The following is a 17,848-nucleotide window of genomic DNA, read 5'->3' on the forward strand; positions in this document are numbered from 1 at the left end:
GAAACAATGTATTTTAAACAGTTTGAAATTTACTCACAGGAAAAGCTGAACTACATAATAAATTCAACAACAAATTATTTAAAACCGAACAGTTCCTTCAAAGTAAATTTATATACTACAGCTGCAAAAAAAGTTATGCAAAAACTGGCCTCACTGGCCTTATTAAACTTTTCTTCCTATTATGAACTTCTTTGAGCTTCTTGGATTGCTTTTCATATTTTGCTCAAAACTAATGAAATGAACTGAATTACTTTTAAAAGATATGTTATCCTTGGTTAGTGGTTAATATAGATTCTATATAAAACCTAACAAAAGAATTGTGTTCTACCAAACAATTAAAACGAGTTCATTCGCAAGTCAAATATAACCAATTAACTAATTTAAGGTGAAATTTTATTAACAATACAATTTAAAAGTATATTCATTATAATACAGATAACAAAGTAGGGAAACAAAGTAGGGAAATTTTGTATTCCTAAGCATTTACAATAATCACTATTATTTTGAAGAATTGAAAAGGAAGGGTAAAATATACTGATAGAGCACTACCAAAACACAGGAGAAGAAAAGGAGATAACCAGTCTCAGATCCCTAGGATAAACCTCCCTTGGTAATAGTGTATCCATTCAATTTTGGAAAGCTATAAACTGTTAGAAAATTGTTCCTTCTAACAAGCCAAAGTGTCTCTCCCTGTAACTTTTACCTATTAATTCTAGATTTTGTATTTTGTAGTTACACAGAATTGGGCATCTCCTAATCCCACAGTCTAACCATTCAGGAATTATTTGCGGTTTTCTGAATGAGTCCTCATTCTCTAGCCTTGCATGTGTTGGCCCACAGTCCAGGAGTCATTCATTCTGGCAAGAACCTAACTGAAACAATCTAACATACTGAGTAGAAAACAGTCCATTTCTACTGGTACACTGCTGAATTCTACACCAGTACATTAAAAAAGAATTTAGAAATAGTACCTTCCACAATGATAGGTAGAGAACTACCATAAATTGTTATGCAATAATACACTTTAAATGAAGGTTCCATAATTATAGTAATTCAAACATTCTTGGGTAAAGATATATAATCAATGTTTTTTCTTGTGGAAGACATAGTTTTTCAAAATTCTTTTTTAATGTATTAGTATGGTAAAATTATGGCAATCTAGGATCTTTGGCAAATGAACTGCTTGGTATAGCAGTTTTTAGAGCAGTTTGTGTGTATATATAGGTGTGTGTGTGTGTGTGTGTGTGTGTGTGTGTTTAAATAAAACTCTTTCTGCAATGTTACATACTTTTTAAAAAAACTTTTAATTAAGTGTGTTTTTCCAGGACCCATCAGCTCCAAGTCAAGTAGTTGTTTTATTCTAGTTGTGGAGGGCACAGCTCACAGTGGCCCACATGGGGATCGAACTGGCACCCTTGATAAGAGCACCGCACTCTAACCAAATGAGTTAACCGGCCGCCCCCAGCCATACTTTTAAAAAAAGAGTAATAGTATTTAAATTTTTTCTTGAGGATTCAGGATTGTGGGGGAGTAACACAGATTAGGACTACTAATACTTCTAATTCTAATCTCAGCTCTTCTCCTTATTAGCTCTTTGGTTAATGTATCATGACTTTTAAAATAAAGTCTGACTAGGTTAATTTCTAAAGTCCACTCCAGTTCCAAAATTTTATAATTAGGTATTGGATTGAGTATAGATACACAACAATTTTAAATGGGCTCAATGGCAATTCATTTTAGTATTGGTCCCAGAACTTTAAAAAGTTTTTGTTGACAACTTCCTTTTGAATAATTTGCAAGTTTCTGATAAAAGTAAAAAGAACACGCAGCAACCCAACCTCTAGCGAGGTACTAATATGCCTTTTTACAAAATTAGTGAATCAAAAGGATCAAAAAAACTTCTCCCAAGTGGTTTTCTTTCCTTGTGGAAAATCATCTACCCCCTATCTCCACTATTATTAATCAATAATCAGTATTATTTTGATTACCCAACATTCCCTGGTTTCAGGGTCCCACTAAAAATAAGATTCAGGATTTTGTGTACTAGTGAAGTATATGTATATTATTGCTACCAAAATTTCTCATGGAACGTGAAGGAGAAACACTCCTCATCTTTTTGTGAATTTATGTTCAGTTACTACAGGAAGGTCAGTATTTATTTCATAAATCATAATGGTAACTATTTTAAACATTACCAAAACAACTTTTTCAAAATCACGTATTTCAAATAACACTCTGGTTTGATCAGTGAGTTTACACTAGAAGGCAGCCATATAGAAATGTTCCAAAATGCTAACCACACTTTCCAGGGAAAGTTAATTGGCTCTTGAGTTATGGAATACGAGGTGCATGGTCCTTTATCATGGCATATGTCATCCATCCCCAATATGCAGCTTTATGACACTTTTGAGGTAACAAGGACACACAGGGCTATGTGGACTCTCAGAAAAGCTGTTTTCTCATGTCTTCATTGCTTGCTCTGTATTCTGTTTTAGGATGGGTTGCTTGCTGCCATTTCCAATCCAATCTCTACCTTCCGACTTGCCAACCTCCACCACTCTCTAGAGCTCTTCAAAAGAATGTGTCTTGTGTTTCAGTACTTGTGACTTTCATGAGAAAATAATATCTTTTAAAAGACATCTCTTGTCAATGGGGGCACATTTATTCATAAGCCCACCATATTTCTCATCTTTGGCTCTTTTCATATATGTCCCTTTGTGGCTGAGATGTCCTTAACTTGAGATTGTCTCTGAAACCTAAAGATTACAGAAAGCTGGTCTGTGAATGGCCACAGGTCTGGGATAGGAAAAAAAAGGTGGTGGTGGGGGGAAGGGTTGGGCTCCCCTCATTTGCCGCCTGACTGGCAGTAGGTGTTCTATGAACAGAGAAGCCGTTGTCTTGGCTCAGGAGCAATGAGCCGACAGCAGCACACATGCTAGCATTATACTTACCTGTATTATGGACTCAATACACTTAATTTTCAGTGTAAATCTTAGTAACATAGTTAAATGGTATAATAATATACTTAAATCATTCCTAAACTCAAAGGGAATGAGAATATATACAGAATATATACATGGCAGAGAATATATACAGAAGATCAGAATCCCAAACTCAACTTCTGATACCAAGTAGACTGCATCAGTTCATTCATTAAAACTTAAATGTCCATCTAATCTATCCCAGGCCAAAAAGCATGAAGTGGGTACAGTTTTGGGGAATGCTCTCCTTGTGTGGCTGAGTTAGAAGCAGATGAACTGAGACTCTACATGCTGGAGAGTGGGGCAAGTTTTTACAGCCACTAGACCCACTTTTCTTAGAGGTTAAACCCATGTCATTCTAAATCACTGTACCTTCGTTCCCGTAAGGACATTCAATTCTCTGAACTTCCTTGCCACGGACACAGTCCTCCACTCTTCCCCCCATACCCTTCCACTGTGCTCTATAAAAGTGTTCCAGGGTGAAAACTCCCACTGTAATCGCACCTCCTTCTGAAAGTGCTCTTTCTTCTTTGACTGAATGGAAATACGACTCTTCCCTGATATCATTTCCCAGGTAGTTGTTGATTCTTTCATATCTCACATACTTTAGTGGTAAAGAGGGGTTGGTATCTTAAATTTGTTCTTCAGTGTTCCTTCTAGACTATTTGTTCCAACGGACTTGGAAAAGTCATGTTCTTTAAAGGCTCTGCTCTTCCTCACCATTTCCTCACCACTGTTGTCACCTATCAACCTCTAATCACTCCTCATTCAACAAACTCGTCAGCACCTGGCTCACAGACCGCCTGTCTACCCCATGTAGAAAGGGGCAGAAACTCTTCATATTACCCCTTGTGACTTAACCTCGGACTCCCAGATCCTCAATCCTCTTACCTACACAAACTATTCGCCCATCTACTCTCCAAGATCTCCATTAGGTCTTGTTACCAAAATAAATGGAATCACATACAGAACATATAGTCTTTTGCATCTGGTTTCTTTCACCTAGAATAATGCTTCTGAGATCTGTCCCTATCTCCGCACGTGAGTAATTCATTCCTTTTGATTGTTGAGTAATATTTCATTATCAGTTTGTTTATTCATTCACCAGCTGAAACTATTTCTAAATTTAGCTATCTTTATATATCTGTTGAAAGTCATAAATTAGCTAAATATTTGTGTTAACTTTGTACAAATCTACTTGGATTCCTTAAATGTAGGTAGAAATAATTAGGTTATTGCCTAAAGGCTTTCTCAAGCACAAATTTTAATTTAATCCTTTCAACTTTTTCCTTTGTTTTCAATTAATAGTACATTAGAATGCTACCCATTCCACTAATAGAGGTAACATTATTTCATTTCTAATTCAGCTAAAGTTATATACTTTATTAAATTATTTTTATCTTAAATCCTATAGTTATACTCGGTGCAACTCCTAATCATCTGGGTATTTTAGATGAAATACTGCTTCACTATTATAAACACCTACAAAGAAGGATCAGAAAAGACAAAGGGGGGAGAAAAGTTAAGGGGCAAACAAGGTTTAGCAAGAATTGATAATAGTAAGACCAATCCCAAATCATAAAGTTGCCAGATTTCCAATAGTTTCAACAGCCATGCTTCCAAGTAAGTTCTAGTTCCTTAAACTTTATCTGCTTTTCATCAGAAAAGTGCAGAAGTTTAGATCTTGGTACTCACTCAACTCCAGTGGTGAGGCATATCCATCTCTTAGGTTCTGTTTACAGTTAGCCTAGTTTTGTCAGATGCCTCTTCCATCACTAAGTCATTAGGCAAATGTTATGTCTATGGTATTTCCTGTAGCCTTTCCATTCACTTAACTAGTCATATTCGCATTTCCTTATTTACTGCGTACTTGGTATTTGCCAGGCACACTGCTGGTTGCCGGGGTAAAATAGACTTGAAAACGAATTGATTAGACAATTTGCTACTTATCTCTTAGAGGTACACACAGGATTGTGTTTTAACTGCAGTCCGTTGCACATGTACTGAACCTAAATTTTAGGTACTTTGTATTACTTTTATTGTATATTTAATCATTTCAAATCATCAATCAGAGTATCAATAAACAACATAAATGTCCCGTAATCATCTCAGCTTCTTTTTAAAAGAGGTTTTTAAAAATATTTGTTCTTTATTATGGTAAAATATATAACAGAAAATTGTTCGTCTAAACTATTTTAAGGTTACAATTCAGTGGCGTTAATTAAGACTATGTTACAACCATTACCACTATCTATTTCCAAAATGTTTTCCCCCCAAAGAGAAAGTCTGTAACCATTAAACAATCACTCCCCATTCTCCCCTTCTCATCTGGTTTGTATCCTAATCAACTATTCATTCCTTATACATCAACTCAGATGAAATGTCTTTGTAAAGCCAATCCTGACAGAATAAATCACATCTATACCAGCTCTTAACCCTGTACATATTTTTATGATTTAATTTATCATCTCATTCTGTAACTGTGTTTATATTCCTCTAGTTTGAGCTATTTGAGGGTGGGATCCAGAAAAAACAAACAAGCCAGCAATTCCTAAGAACCTTTACGTTCCTCATGCCGACAGGGTGCCTGGCTCTGAGCAAGCACTCCCTCCATTGCTGACTAGTTGACATGAAAATGAGTAATCGTGGCCTACAACAGGCACAATTTGGTAGGTGCTAGGCAGGCACTTTCTGCTAATAACCCTCGCTATCTGAACATTTATGTGAAATATCCTAATTCTTTTTAGGTAATATATTCTGAGTTCTGAACATAACCTTCTAAAATGTAAATAAGGCCCAAGAGAAATAATATATTAGAATCTATCATCAAAAGCTTTAGTCCAAACTAATTTATCAGGCTTTTTCTCCAAAGACAGGAAATGAATGATTTCATTTTGGAGGTAGAGGTGGAAAAAGATGAGAGAAGGGATATGTGTATGCCCAAACTCATCAAATTGTATACATCAAATATGTCCAGTTATTTTATGTCAATTATATCTAAAAAAAAAAAAAAAAAGCAAAACTGTGATGCGATGTGTGTGTGCGCGTATGTGAGAGGCAGAGAGAGAGGATTTTGTGCAAAAAGTACTATTTCAAGACAAGTACAATGCTACTTGGGCTGGGGGAGAAAAGTAATACATTGGAAGCTACTCAAAAATAATTCTTCCCATTTTATAATTTTCTAGCACATGCAATAAACCTTGTAAATACTGTAATGTGTTCTCTTCATAGTCAAAGGCAAATGAAATCTATCCATCTACCTTGTGTGGAACGTATGTGACCGCATCCTAAAACTAAGCTGCCATCTTGACATTTAGGTGAACTGGGATTCTTGAGCCTGTCCCCTCCCCTCTGGTGAGCTCTGGAATATATACACAGACCTATGGGCTGATCACAGGATTTCCACTAGTGCTCTCTCCAGGGTGAATTGCCCTTGATGTTGTCTATCTCTCCACTAACTCTGGCACCAGAACCTTCTGGCATCTGATCCCTTTGGTCATGCACGTATTCTCATGGCTTATGCGATAGAAGCACACGGTCTGTAGGTGGTAGGTATGGGGATCCCTTTCATCCTGTGGCCGCCCAGGACTGCGTTTCTGTATGTAAGTTCCCTATTAAACTCATTAACCTACAAGCTGGACTTGTCTGCCTCATTCTTTGGTCTCTCAGCTACTTTAGTGTTTGGGGGCCACTTCTGCACATACAGCCCTCTTTCGAAACATATCTACTAATACCTCTTAATTTTACCAGTACGGTCAATAACTGCTCAAATAGAATACTAATCTATAGTTTACATTCTACCCCATTCCAAAAAGGATATGAAGTAACTTACATTAAAACATTGGTCAGACATGACAGTTAAAGGGGTTTTAAAAATGAGTCTGGAAATCACTGAATATTCAAAGAACTCATCATCAGATAAGAGGAGTCTAATAAGTACCACAGTTTAGTTTTAAACTTGGCAATTTCTGAAGGGTTGGAAAGGAACTTTACTTGAATGTTTTCCTTAAGCAAGCAAAATCATTCACACCTTACAATATTCTAATTCATTTTTCACAGTGTCTTTTGAAGAGAAAGCCATCCCATTTCTTCCTCAAGTATTGGAGGAGAATATGCAATAAGGACAATATTTACTTAAATAAGGTGTGTTTAGATTCCAGATTCCATTAGAATATTCTTGTGGGTTTTTTTAAATTGGGGAATATTGGGGAACAGTGTGTTTCTCCAGGGTCCTTCAGTTCTAAGTCATTGTCCTTCAATCTAGCTGTGGAGGGCGCAGCTCAGCTCCAAGTCCAGTTGCTGTTTTCAATCTTTAGTTGCAGGGGGCGCAGCCCACCATCCCATGCGGGAATTGAACCAGCAACCTTGTTGTTAAGAGCTCGTGCTCTAACCAACTGAGCCATCCGGCCACCCCTCCAGCAGCTCAGCGGCAGATGGGTGTCTTCAATCTAGCTGTGGAGGGCACAGCTCACTGGCCCATGTGAGAACTGAACCGGCAACCTGTTGTTCAGAGCTCGCGTTCTAACCAACTGATCCATCTAGCTGCCCCAGAATATTCTTATTAAATTTGATGTCCTCAACTTTCTAAAGTCGTTATTGATTTACATGAAAGCATAGTCTCTGTACATTTAGTTACATACTTTATATAAATTTATATAAGGAGGTATTTTAATCTGCAGCTCAGCCGAAGTTCAAAGATTATGGTCATCAAAATAAAAATGGCTAAGGATAAGAAGAAATATCCCTGGTCTATCTGAAATGGAAACAGAACCACTAAATTACTTTGGTTTGTTATATGTATTCTATAGGACTGAATTAAACTTAGAACTACTTCCTAGATAAAGAATAAAAAAACAAATGAGATTACTTCTTTTGAAGTCAGGGAACAAATGGTCCTGAAATGCAGTGATTTCTCATGAGACTTTCACTAATACTTGGCATAACTGAAATTTTGTAGCATGATTACTATTTAAAAGTTTTAAGTTATAAAACTTTATTATATTTTGAATATACCAAGTTACTTCTCCATTTATGACATGGTGAGACTAAGAATATGGAGCAATTGTTGTTAAAAACAGCAAGCTACATATTAAAACAAAAATTTTATTTTGATCACTAAGACCTGAAATCAATGTCAGAAAGAAACTACAGCTAGTACTTTCTGTCCTAAGGAGGTGGAAGAAAGAAGAGAAAGGCAAGAAGGACATAATTCGACAATGAATGATTTGACAAATAGTCTGGAACTGACTCCAAAGAGAAAAGAAATCCTATTTTAATCTCTTAACTACAAAGATTATGACCTTACTTCTAGAAAGACAGAAAGAAACAAAATGGGATAGCTGACCATAACATTTTAAAATATATCTAAGCTACTATATAAAAATATAAGAAAAAAATTGATAAAAATGTTTCTTAGTGTAACATTTACACATTTAAATTAAAATTACATAGTTGATATGCAGTTTATATACAGAAGATATATATATGAGCTTTGGAATAACACCTGAAAAACCTTGTCAAAATGTTAGTTTTTCTCTCAACATATATCTGAATATGAAATAAAGAAGCACACTTACTTCAGGGACTAGAGAGGAAAGTTAAGGCTATTGACCCCATCGAATGAGATTGATTTTAAGTGGAATGTCATATAAAAAATTAAGTATACATAAGATACGTATATTTTGGAAGTATCAGCTTCAAAGCTTTATTGACTTTATCACTTAGTATAAGTTATGAGTTAAGATTTCCATAAATACTGGGAAAACTTGACAAAGGAAAAATTTATGATTAGTAAATGAGTCTATATAACAGAAAAAGAATAAATTATCAGAAATAATATTCAACTTTCTCTATCACTTAGCCATAAATGTTAAAACCGTATAATTACAGATTAACATCCCACCTCTGTCTCTTAATAGCTGTGACCCTAAAAGTTACTTAAACTTTAAGATTCCAGTTTTTCACTTGTAAAATGGAAATAAATTTATCTACCTCATAAGCAGTGATGAATAAATGAGATAATGCATGCAAAGGACTATATAAGTCTGGCACACAGTAACTTAATAAGTGTTTACTAGTATAGTATTATATCCTCCCCTTCAAAATATGATCACCAAAACTGTCAGATTGGGTTTTGCATTTTCTGAGACTGTGTTTCATTTTGAATTTTTATCATATTTGGAAAGCCAATCATGCATAGTACTTCATTTTTCCATCAATAAAATTATAATTGGCTACGAATCACATTACATAAAATACAAAAAAATCTTTCCTACACTATGCTCTCTAGCCAGAAGATTTAAGGAAAACACCAAATAAAAATATCCTGTACTGCACATCTTCTGCCACATGAAGACATGAAGAAGTAAATCATGGTTGATCCCTCTGTGAGTTCAGGGACATTTACTAAGTGCCGCTTCTTTTCAGTCACATAAAGTTCTAAAGGATGAGCCCCTTAGTCCACTTACCTGGTGAAGATCACTTCCCAGCGCGTACTCTGCGAAGTAGCCTGGAGCAGCAGAGGAGGCTCTGATGGCCTGCCACATTTTGTACTGGCAGCCTCCTAAATAGTGAGAGTTGACTCCAGGAAAATGACCATAGTTTCTGAACACAAAAGCTTTTGGTGTTATCCCTCTGTTTACTACGGTACTTACTGCAGCTACCTAGTGAATTAAAAAGTGAACAACACCCACTGTAAAGAGCAATATTTGGGATCTGTAAAAATTAAATATTATTTAGTAATATGAATAAACAACCTATAATACCACCCATCAAGATAAATGTATAACATAACTGTAATGTTAAGGAAAGGGAACCCAATCTTTTTAAAAAGGTATTTCTTTATGGGGAAGTAGATACAAAGATTGAGATAATTTTGAGAAATTGTAAGAGAACAATAATAAAAGGTATGTTTGACTACCTGACTTGATAGCTATTTAAAAAGACATTCAAGAATGCACAAATTTTCAGACCTTTATAAATAACTGAAGCAGCAATAGTAATGAATAAAAACTACTTGAAGATAAATACACTGTTTTCATAATATAATTTATGAATTAGTCTTTGTTTCTGTACTCTTTGAAAGTATTATGACTTTAATACCTGAAACTCTAAGACAACACAAACAATCAAGATTTTCTGATCAGTTAGTAACTGGCATCTGGGTATTTTTCATTTTCATTTAAAAAACATTGATCCCCCTGCTCTCAGATTTTATCGATGCCAGCTGAATTTATGTAAAATGTGCTATATTAATGACTTCAAATATAATCCTCAGAAGCTGAAAGGTTACTGACGAGGCCAAAGCTGTCAGGCTCCTGCTAAGCGGCCTGTTTGCACTACTGTTTTATAAACCAAGACCATATCCCAAGAGTGTGTCTAAGGCCACTGTGGGTGGCCTTAGGTGTCTAAGGCCACTAAGGAGGCCATACACTACAACCCAAAGGATCTTTCTAGAAACTGGTAAACAGACAGGCTGAATCAAGAAACATGGGTGGCTGTGCCATTTACCATGAGTGAATCACTTTTTGAGGCAGAACAAGCTCCCCCGCACCCACTTTATCCTTTTATTTAAAACGGGCAACTCCCGTGATTTAAAAACAAACAAACAAAAAACTCTGAAGATACAGGGGAACAAACAAGAGGTGTGCAGTGTCCCCTATGGTCCCCGTCTCAGTATCATGGCCTCTCAGGGACTGCACGGTCTGATCCACCTACCACTCCAGCCACATTTCACATGCTGCCCTTGGGTCCACGTGCTCTAGTCTTCCGGAACTCTTCCACTTCCTGCATTTCTCCAGAACTCCTCCTGCACAGGTCATTCCCTTTGCCAGGAAAACTCCTACTCACCGGCCTTCACACTGAGATCTCAAAACTCATTTCCTTAGAATAGCCTTCCTCATGTCCCTGTAAATATATGCGTTCAGAGAACTGCTTTTGTGCTCACAGCACTTACTTCAGGGAAAGGATCTCACTGTGTGATTATCTGATGAATGCCTGCGTTGCCCTCCATGTCTGCATTTACTCACTAACTATTCCAAGTGCCTCGTAGCACAGTACTGGCACAGGGCGTGCATAACTAATAGCTAAAGAATGAATGAAAGTATAACAGGCAAGAGTGAAAGAGCAATGGAGAGAGCTGCGTTTGATTTTTAATGGTTACAGTTTATTATCCAAGAATAAACAGAAGCTGCATGGGATTCCTAGGTGCAGAAATCCGATTTGTTCATCAAATAACAAGTATTATCAAAGAACACAGAAGTGAAGCAATACTCAGATCACTATGTTTCAAGTAAGAGAGAGAGAAGCCACACTGAGACATATCCTATTAATAGTAACATTTTTTAAATTGGGATTCTATTTGTACATTAATATATATCTAAGAGGCATATAAAATTTCTTTTAAAAAATCTAGGGGAGGAAATGCCACAATTATTCGATTAACCCTTATGATAAAAGAATTTTCCCTTGTTTTTAGTCTTACTCTTTCATATTCTTAAATTTTTCTTGTACTTTTACTGGATTAGAAAGATCTAATGACCACATCCTATGTCTTAGGATGACTCAATATATAAGGAATCAATATAATCTATTAAAAGAGGTTCCTAAGAAATTTTTCCTTTAATAAAGGGCCTTCAGAATAAGTGCTTTCACCTGGCCTTCAATTCCATCTAGGTGATATATTTATGAGACTCGAAACTTACCTTAGGACACGTGGGGTTTCTTGCTGTTTCAATCATCAGTGAAGATCCCATTCTATCCCTTTATTAGAGAAGAAATGAATTATATCAAAACGATTTTATCTCTTAATACCAGGGAACATACACTTTGCTCGTACCGTTTGCTCATGGCTTTGTCAAAGCATTATGAGGGAGAAAGAAATATCAGAATCTCCTCTAGGAGGCTTATAATCTAATAAATGCACATGAAACAATATGTAATTATTAATCTGATTCAAACTACAAGTGTCTACAGTTCTGAGGTGGGACAATTAGCACAGGTTGTGGTGTGTGGGAAAGACGCATGGAGGTACAGATTGAGAAGGACCAAAAGATGTCAAGGGAACACATTCCAAGCCAGGACAGATATATACATGGTAAAGGTGAAGGCAGAATAAAGGTGTTTTCAGCATCCCACTGATAGGATAAAAGCTGTGCTGAGATAAGGCTACAGAAGTGTGGGTAGGCTAGTTCCAGAGCAATCTAAAAACCAGATCAGAAGATTTACTTTAAATTTGCTTTAGCAATACAAAACCAATGTCACCCCCCAAAAATGTTTTTTCAATCGTCTGGGTTGGCATTTGAATTACTGCAACATCACAGAAATTTTCCTTGGGCAGAAATTTTTATAATTCCATTACAAGGGAATTTATTTCAGTGCAGATTTTTCCCAAACTTAAAAATTATGTTTTGTCCCTGTATTGAACATAAAGACTGTTTTTCACCAACATGCCTCAGTAAGAAAAAAACATTTTTCTAATGACAATTTTTTTTAAACAATACTTATGTTTCTCAACTAAAATGTCAGTGCATTCATGTCAGGGTAGTATGCACAAATTAGGAAGTGATCTACCCTTTACAATCCTCAAAAAATATCAATGTAAAATACTTTCTAAAACAGACAAGATCTTTGTCTTTCCCAATCTCATCTACATACTTCTTCTGTATGAAGAGCAATTCAATTTTATTCTTCTGTGGGTCCCTTATTTTATCTTTTCATAGACATTTGCTGTAAAATTGGGACAGACGTCCTGGGAACATGCTGCTTTCAGACTTTAAGCAAAGTTCACATTACGTTTTGTTTCAACTTTGAGTTTATTAACAGAACCAAAATACTTTAATGAATTAAGTTATGAATATAAATTCAGAGAGCAGGAACATTAACTGCTCGTTTCAGAGAAAAGGCAAAATACGAAAAAATTCTCAACATTCCTAGATTCTACTGATGCTGTAATTAAAAAGTGTCCCTAAAAATCACACAAAATCATTATCACCGAAAAAAAACCTCTCTCAATAGAACGATGGGGGATAAAAAATAACAGTAAAAAGTAAAGTTTGATCCCCTTACAATATACATCAAAATAAATTTCAGATGACTTAAGAATTTAAAATAATTAAACCTGAGGACTAGAGAATACCTGATTGCAAGATAGAAAAGACTTTCTAAACATGAAAGCAAAGTTAAAATTAATGATTTGACTAAAGATTTGAAACTCCTCTACATTTAAAAAATCTTTAATTAAAAACACATTTTTAACATATAATAAATGGTCAATATATTTAGAATATAGTGAGGAACACCTTGATAGGAAAATGAGAAAATATTATGCCCTTGAAATTCACACAAAAAAATACAATAAAAAAACACAACCAATGTTCAAACTCATCAACAATCAAAGTGATGGAAACTGGGAACATTATCTATTATGAAAATCTCTGAAACTGACATACATATATATACGTGTGTGTGTATATATATATACATATATGTATATGTATATATATATATATATATATATATATATATATATATATATATATATCACGGAAATGGAAATACAAATTGATGTTGGTGGGTGGGTAAATTGGGACAACTAATTTGAAGAACAATTCAGATACACCACACACACACACACACACACCTCATGATTTTATTTATTTATTTATTTATTTATTTTTTAACCTCATGATTTTTAAAACACGTGTACTTTCTAACCCGAACTTTCAATCTAGAATACACCTTAAAGATATAAACAGAGATTTAAGTAGAGAAGTATAATGCCCATTTAAACTTCATTTTGAACTGTAAAAATGTCTAAATTTGCCTCCTTTTCCCATAGGGAATTCGTTAAATAAAAAATAGTACATCCATAAAACAGGATAGTGAACAGCCTTTAAAATACGCCTCAAAGATATTTAATGACAGGAAATCATTCATGATAAAATGCTATGTGAAAATGCAGGATACAAAACTAAATGTGCATGACCATCCCAATCTGTGAAGGGGATACACACACACACACACAACCTTACACACACACACACCTATTTATCTATAAGAAATTCTAGAGAAAAGTACATCCCATGTTAATAGTGCTTTTTTCTGAGTGGGGTTACAAGTTTTTTCATTGTTTTCTTCACATGTTCTCTATTTCATACAATCATATAAAGATATTATTTTTAAAAGACATCAACATTGGCCCAATAATTACTCTTCTTGTAAACTGTCCTATTGACATATTCTGAAATGTGTGGAGAAATGTAAATTTTCCAACCACAGCATGTTCATAATCACAAAAAAATTAGGAATAACCGTCCTAAATGTATTGTGGAATGTGGTGGTCTTTAAAGTTTTGTCGAGATATTAATAAAGTAGAAAAAAAGGGGAAGAACAAAAAGTTACAAGTATAACATACTTTCTGCTAAAAAGTAGATGAAAATATATGGAGTCCAAAAAACAACTAGAAAAAAATATACTGTGAGGTCTACAGCTCTGAATAAGATTGTGGATGATTTTCAGTTTCTACTTTATGTTTCTATTTTTTGGAAAGTGAGTACAATGGCTTTGTAGGAACTTGAAAAAATGTTTAGAAATTAGTGTTTTAGAAGAATACGTTCATACCTAAGGAAGAATAATACGTTAAGTAAAAACCACAGGATGCAAACATGGTCTATATACAATATGGTCTCAATTGTTAAAACGGCAACTGCAACTTTTACATGCTAAGCTCACACATATGAACCCAAGAAAATAGTGACTAGAATATGATTCACCAAAATATTAACAGTAGTTATCTATAATTAGTAAGATGAAAATTTAATATTCTTCTTTACATTTTTTGGCATTTTACTAATTATAATATGCACATATTATCTATATAATCAAGACATTTTAAAAAAAGAATAATTATAACTTACTTAAGAATATTTTCCCATGTTTGACTGTCATAAAATGCATGGCTCCAACTCATTTTGACTGTTCCAACAATGACATTTTGTGAAAACACATCTGTTCCTAATTTTCGATAAAGTTCCTCACATTCGTCCAGGGGCATATGAAACAATCCCAACATGAATGCTAATATAGCACCTGAAAGAAAGAATCCTTAATTTCTGCCAGTGTTGACATTACAGTACTTATAAAATCTCTTGAGCCATAGACATAGTTAAAATTCTGGCTTTGATACTTTCTAACTGTGTCACCTGGGACAAACTACTTAACCTCTCAGAGCCTCAATTTTTTCATCTATAACGTAATTACAGCAACTGAAATATATAAGGTCCTTATACTGGGGTAACACATATAAAGGGCTTTACTAGGCCTCAGTAAATATAAATAAATGCTAACCAATGATGATGATGATGATAATTTAAAGATATATAAAAATACATTGTTTTACATTAAATAGCATATAAGGTACTATGGTAGATAGGTAGTGTCCTTTCTAACCTTAATAAATTCCTTAGTTTTAGTCACAGAATACAGCATATTTGACAACTTACCAAATTCACTAAAATAATGACTCCTTCAGTTTCACCCTGGGAACCAATGTAATTAAAGAAATTAAGTCTCTGGGATGTCCTTTTAAATAGCTGATTATATACCCTAGTAGCAACTGGTAGGACACACTGCCACCTAGTGTATCTAATTGGCCTAACCCTGAACTAACAAGGAAAAGAGGAGGAGAAAGCTTTGGAGGATGGGGAAAGGGAGGGGATGAGGCAAAAACCTGTATGGCATTACTGCTTACTTTGAGATTGCAAAGAAAAAAACAGGAAATCACTATCATAATGCATTTTAAATATTTTATATATTTTATTATACTTGGCCTTATTCTAATAAAAGATTATATTTTTAAATACATTGTGTGGCATAACTATAAAATACATTGTGTGGCATTAACTATAAAACAGGAATCGTTATTTTCAACTTCTAGAAACGCTGTAATTAACACAATTAATTAATTTCCAAAAAATTAAGTTCCTTTCCTTTTAAGCAGAGCTACTATAGAGATGAGCAGATATTAAAAAACTGAACTTTATTGAACTGGTAAGGACATTAACTTTAGTTTAAATATATATTTATTAACTTTATAGAAATTATAAGTGAAATAAAATTTCTATATTAGAATACATAGAAAGTAAAAAAGAAATGAAAATTATAAGCAGTGTATTTATTATAAGTTAAGGTAAACATAAGCTAAAAGACACAATGGAAAAGATATATTGTGATACACAAATGTACATATTACATAAGGAGATATTCTATTCCCTGGATAAATTTCTGTGATTTAAAATTCTCTTTATTGAGCATCCACCTACTAAAAAAAATGCCAAAGTAAGTAGTTAGCTTGTAGATGTTTAAATGTTTGAATTGCTAGGACCATTCTAAAATTCAACACAAGTGGTCAGGCTAATAGCTCCAAAAAAGAACTAGGAAATGCCTCTTTAAGAAAAGTTTCCATAGTTAAGTCAATTTGGAATATAAATATTGCTTTCATATCCTGAGAGTCACAATGCATTTTTAACATACTAAAAGATCTCAGAAGTCCCTCTGTAATGAAACCTGTTTAACTTCCTTTAACCCAACATTCTCCAAATTTGCTAACATCTTGAGGAATTAGTGGAACATCATAGGAATCACTGATTCCTTATGCTTTTGAATCATCCCTGCAATGGCTCTCATTTAGTTTTTACAATTGAGCATCAACTGATCTGCCCTTTGGGAATATTTGTCATACTTGACACACTTAATGTAGATAAATCACTTGATTTTGTTGCTAGTAGTCTTCAGAACTACTATTATAATTCAAAAAATGAGAAAAAGAAATAGAAGTAAAAATTGATGAAGATAAACTAATGGAAAGTGAGAAATTATCAGGTCAAACAATACAATATACAGCAAGGATTTGCAATCTTAATACTTCGTTTCCCTGAAGATGCAACTCTAATGCATCTTTTGGAGCAAAAATTAATATTTAAGACCCAGAATGTTGTATTATATTACATTACATTATATTAAATCGGTCTTATATCATAGCAAAATAAGATTGGTCTTACATTAATTTTTGCTCCAAAAGACGCATTAGAGCTGATTGTCCATCTAGGTCTATTTTCAGGGAAACACGGTAGTCCTTGAGTGTTACTTGGGAAGTAAGCAAGTAATAGCTATGGGTATCCTGAGAGACTTCACGGGGGGTGGGGAGAGGGCTCAGAATAGATGGGTGTGAGAGAGCTGGTGTAAGGAAACAGAAAAACAAAACAAGCAGAAAACAAAACAAATAATCACCTGACAGTGTCAGTGAAAACTAAGAAATTATTCGATCACAACCGTATTCTAAGTTGCCAATTTCTTCTACACAAACTTGAAACTGTAATTTTAAATGTATATCAAATAGCAATATTAAAAATAGCCTTTCAAAAATATAGATTCTCACATTTATCAATTTAAATTCTGACTTCCAACAACCAGATTTTCAAAAAAAGGATAAAAAAAGCAATTTCCTCACAGAGGAACACATCTCACAAAAAAAGTAAAATCTTATCCATCTTTTAATAGTCTATTGGTTCAAGCACAATTTGAGTACCTAGTTTCCTTCCATTTCATCACTTTCCTTAAGGTGACTGTACCAGAAAGCAATTAATTCATAATTTGTGTTTGTCACTGTGGCTTATTTAAAACGTATTAGAAAAGCACTTTAAAAACTTTTTCTATACTTTGTGAGGGGTATAAATGTCTATTAAGTTGCTTTGTACACCTAAAACTAATTAAAAAACAAAACAAAACCATTTTCTGAATAACATTCCCAATATTTTTAAAAGTACATTAAACGAACCAAAGGATTATTCATCAAAACATGAAATTAATAT

The 17,848-nt window shown here is 34.3% G+C and overlaps 1 protein-coding gene across 1 annotated transcript in view; it reads right to left on the reverse strand.

The window, feature by feature from the left end:
* The window catches only part of PNPLA8 (patatin like domain 8, phospholipase A2), a 52,211-nt gene that overhangs the window by 17,739 nt on the left and 16,624 nt on the right, over positions 1 to 17,848 (reverse strand). Inside the window, 5 exon segments of the mRNA XM_081079720.1 lie at positions 3,354 to 3,585; positions 9,313 to 9,433; positions 9,435 to 9,643; positions 11,684 to 11,741; positions 14,897 to 15,068. Of these exon segments, the coding sequence (XP_080935846.1) occupies positions 3,354 to 3,585; positions 9,313 to 9,433; positions 9,435 to 9,643; positions 11,684 to 11,741; positions 14,897 to 15,068 (792 nt within the window).

The sequence above is a fragment of the Rhinolophus hipposideros genome, assembly GCF_964194185.1.
Source record: "Rhinolophus hipposideros genome assembly, chromosome: 18".
Taxonomy (NCBI): domain Eukaryota; kingdom Metazoa; phylum Chordata; class Mammalia; order Chiroptera; family Rhinolophidae; genus Rhinolophus; species Rhinolophus hipposideros.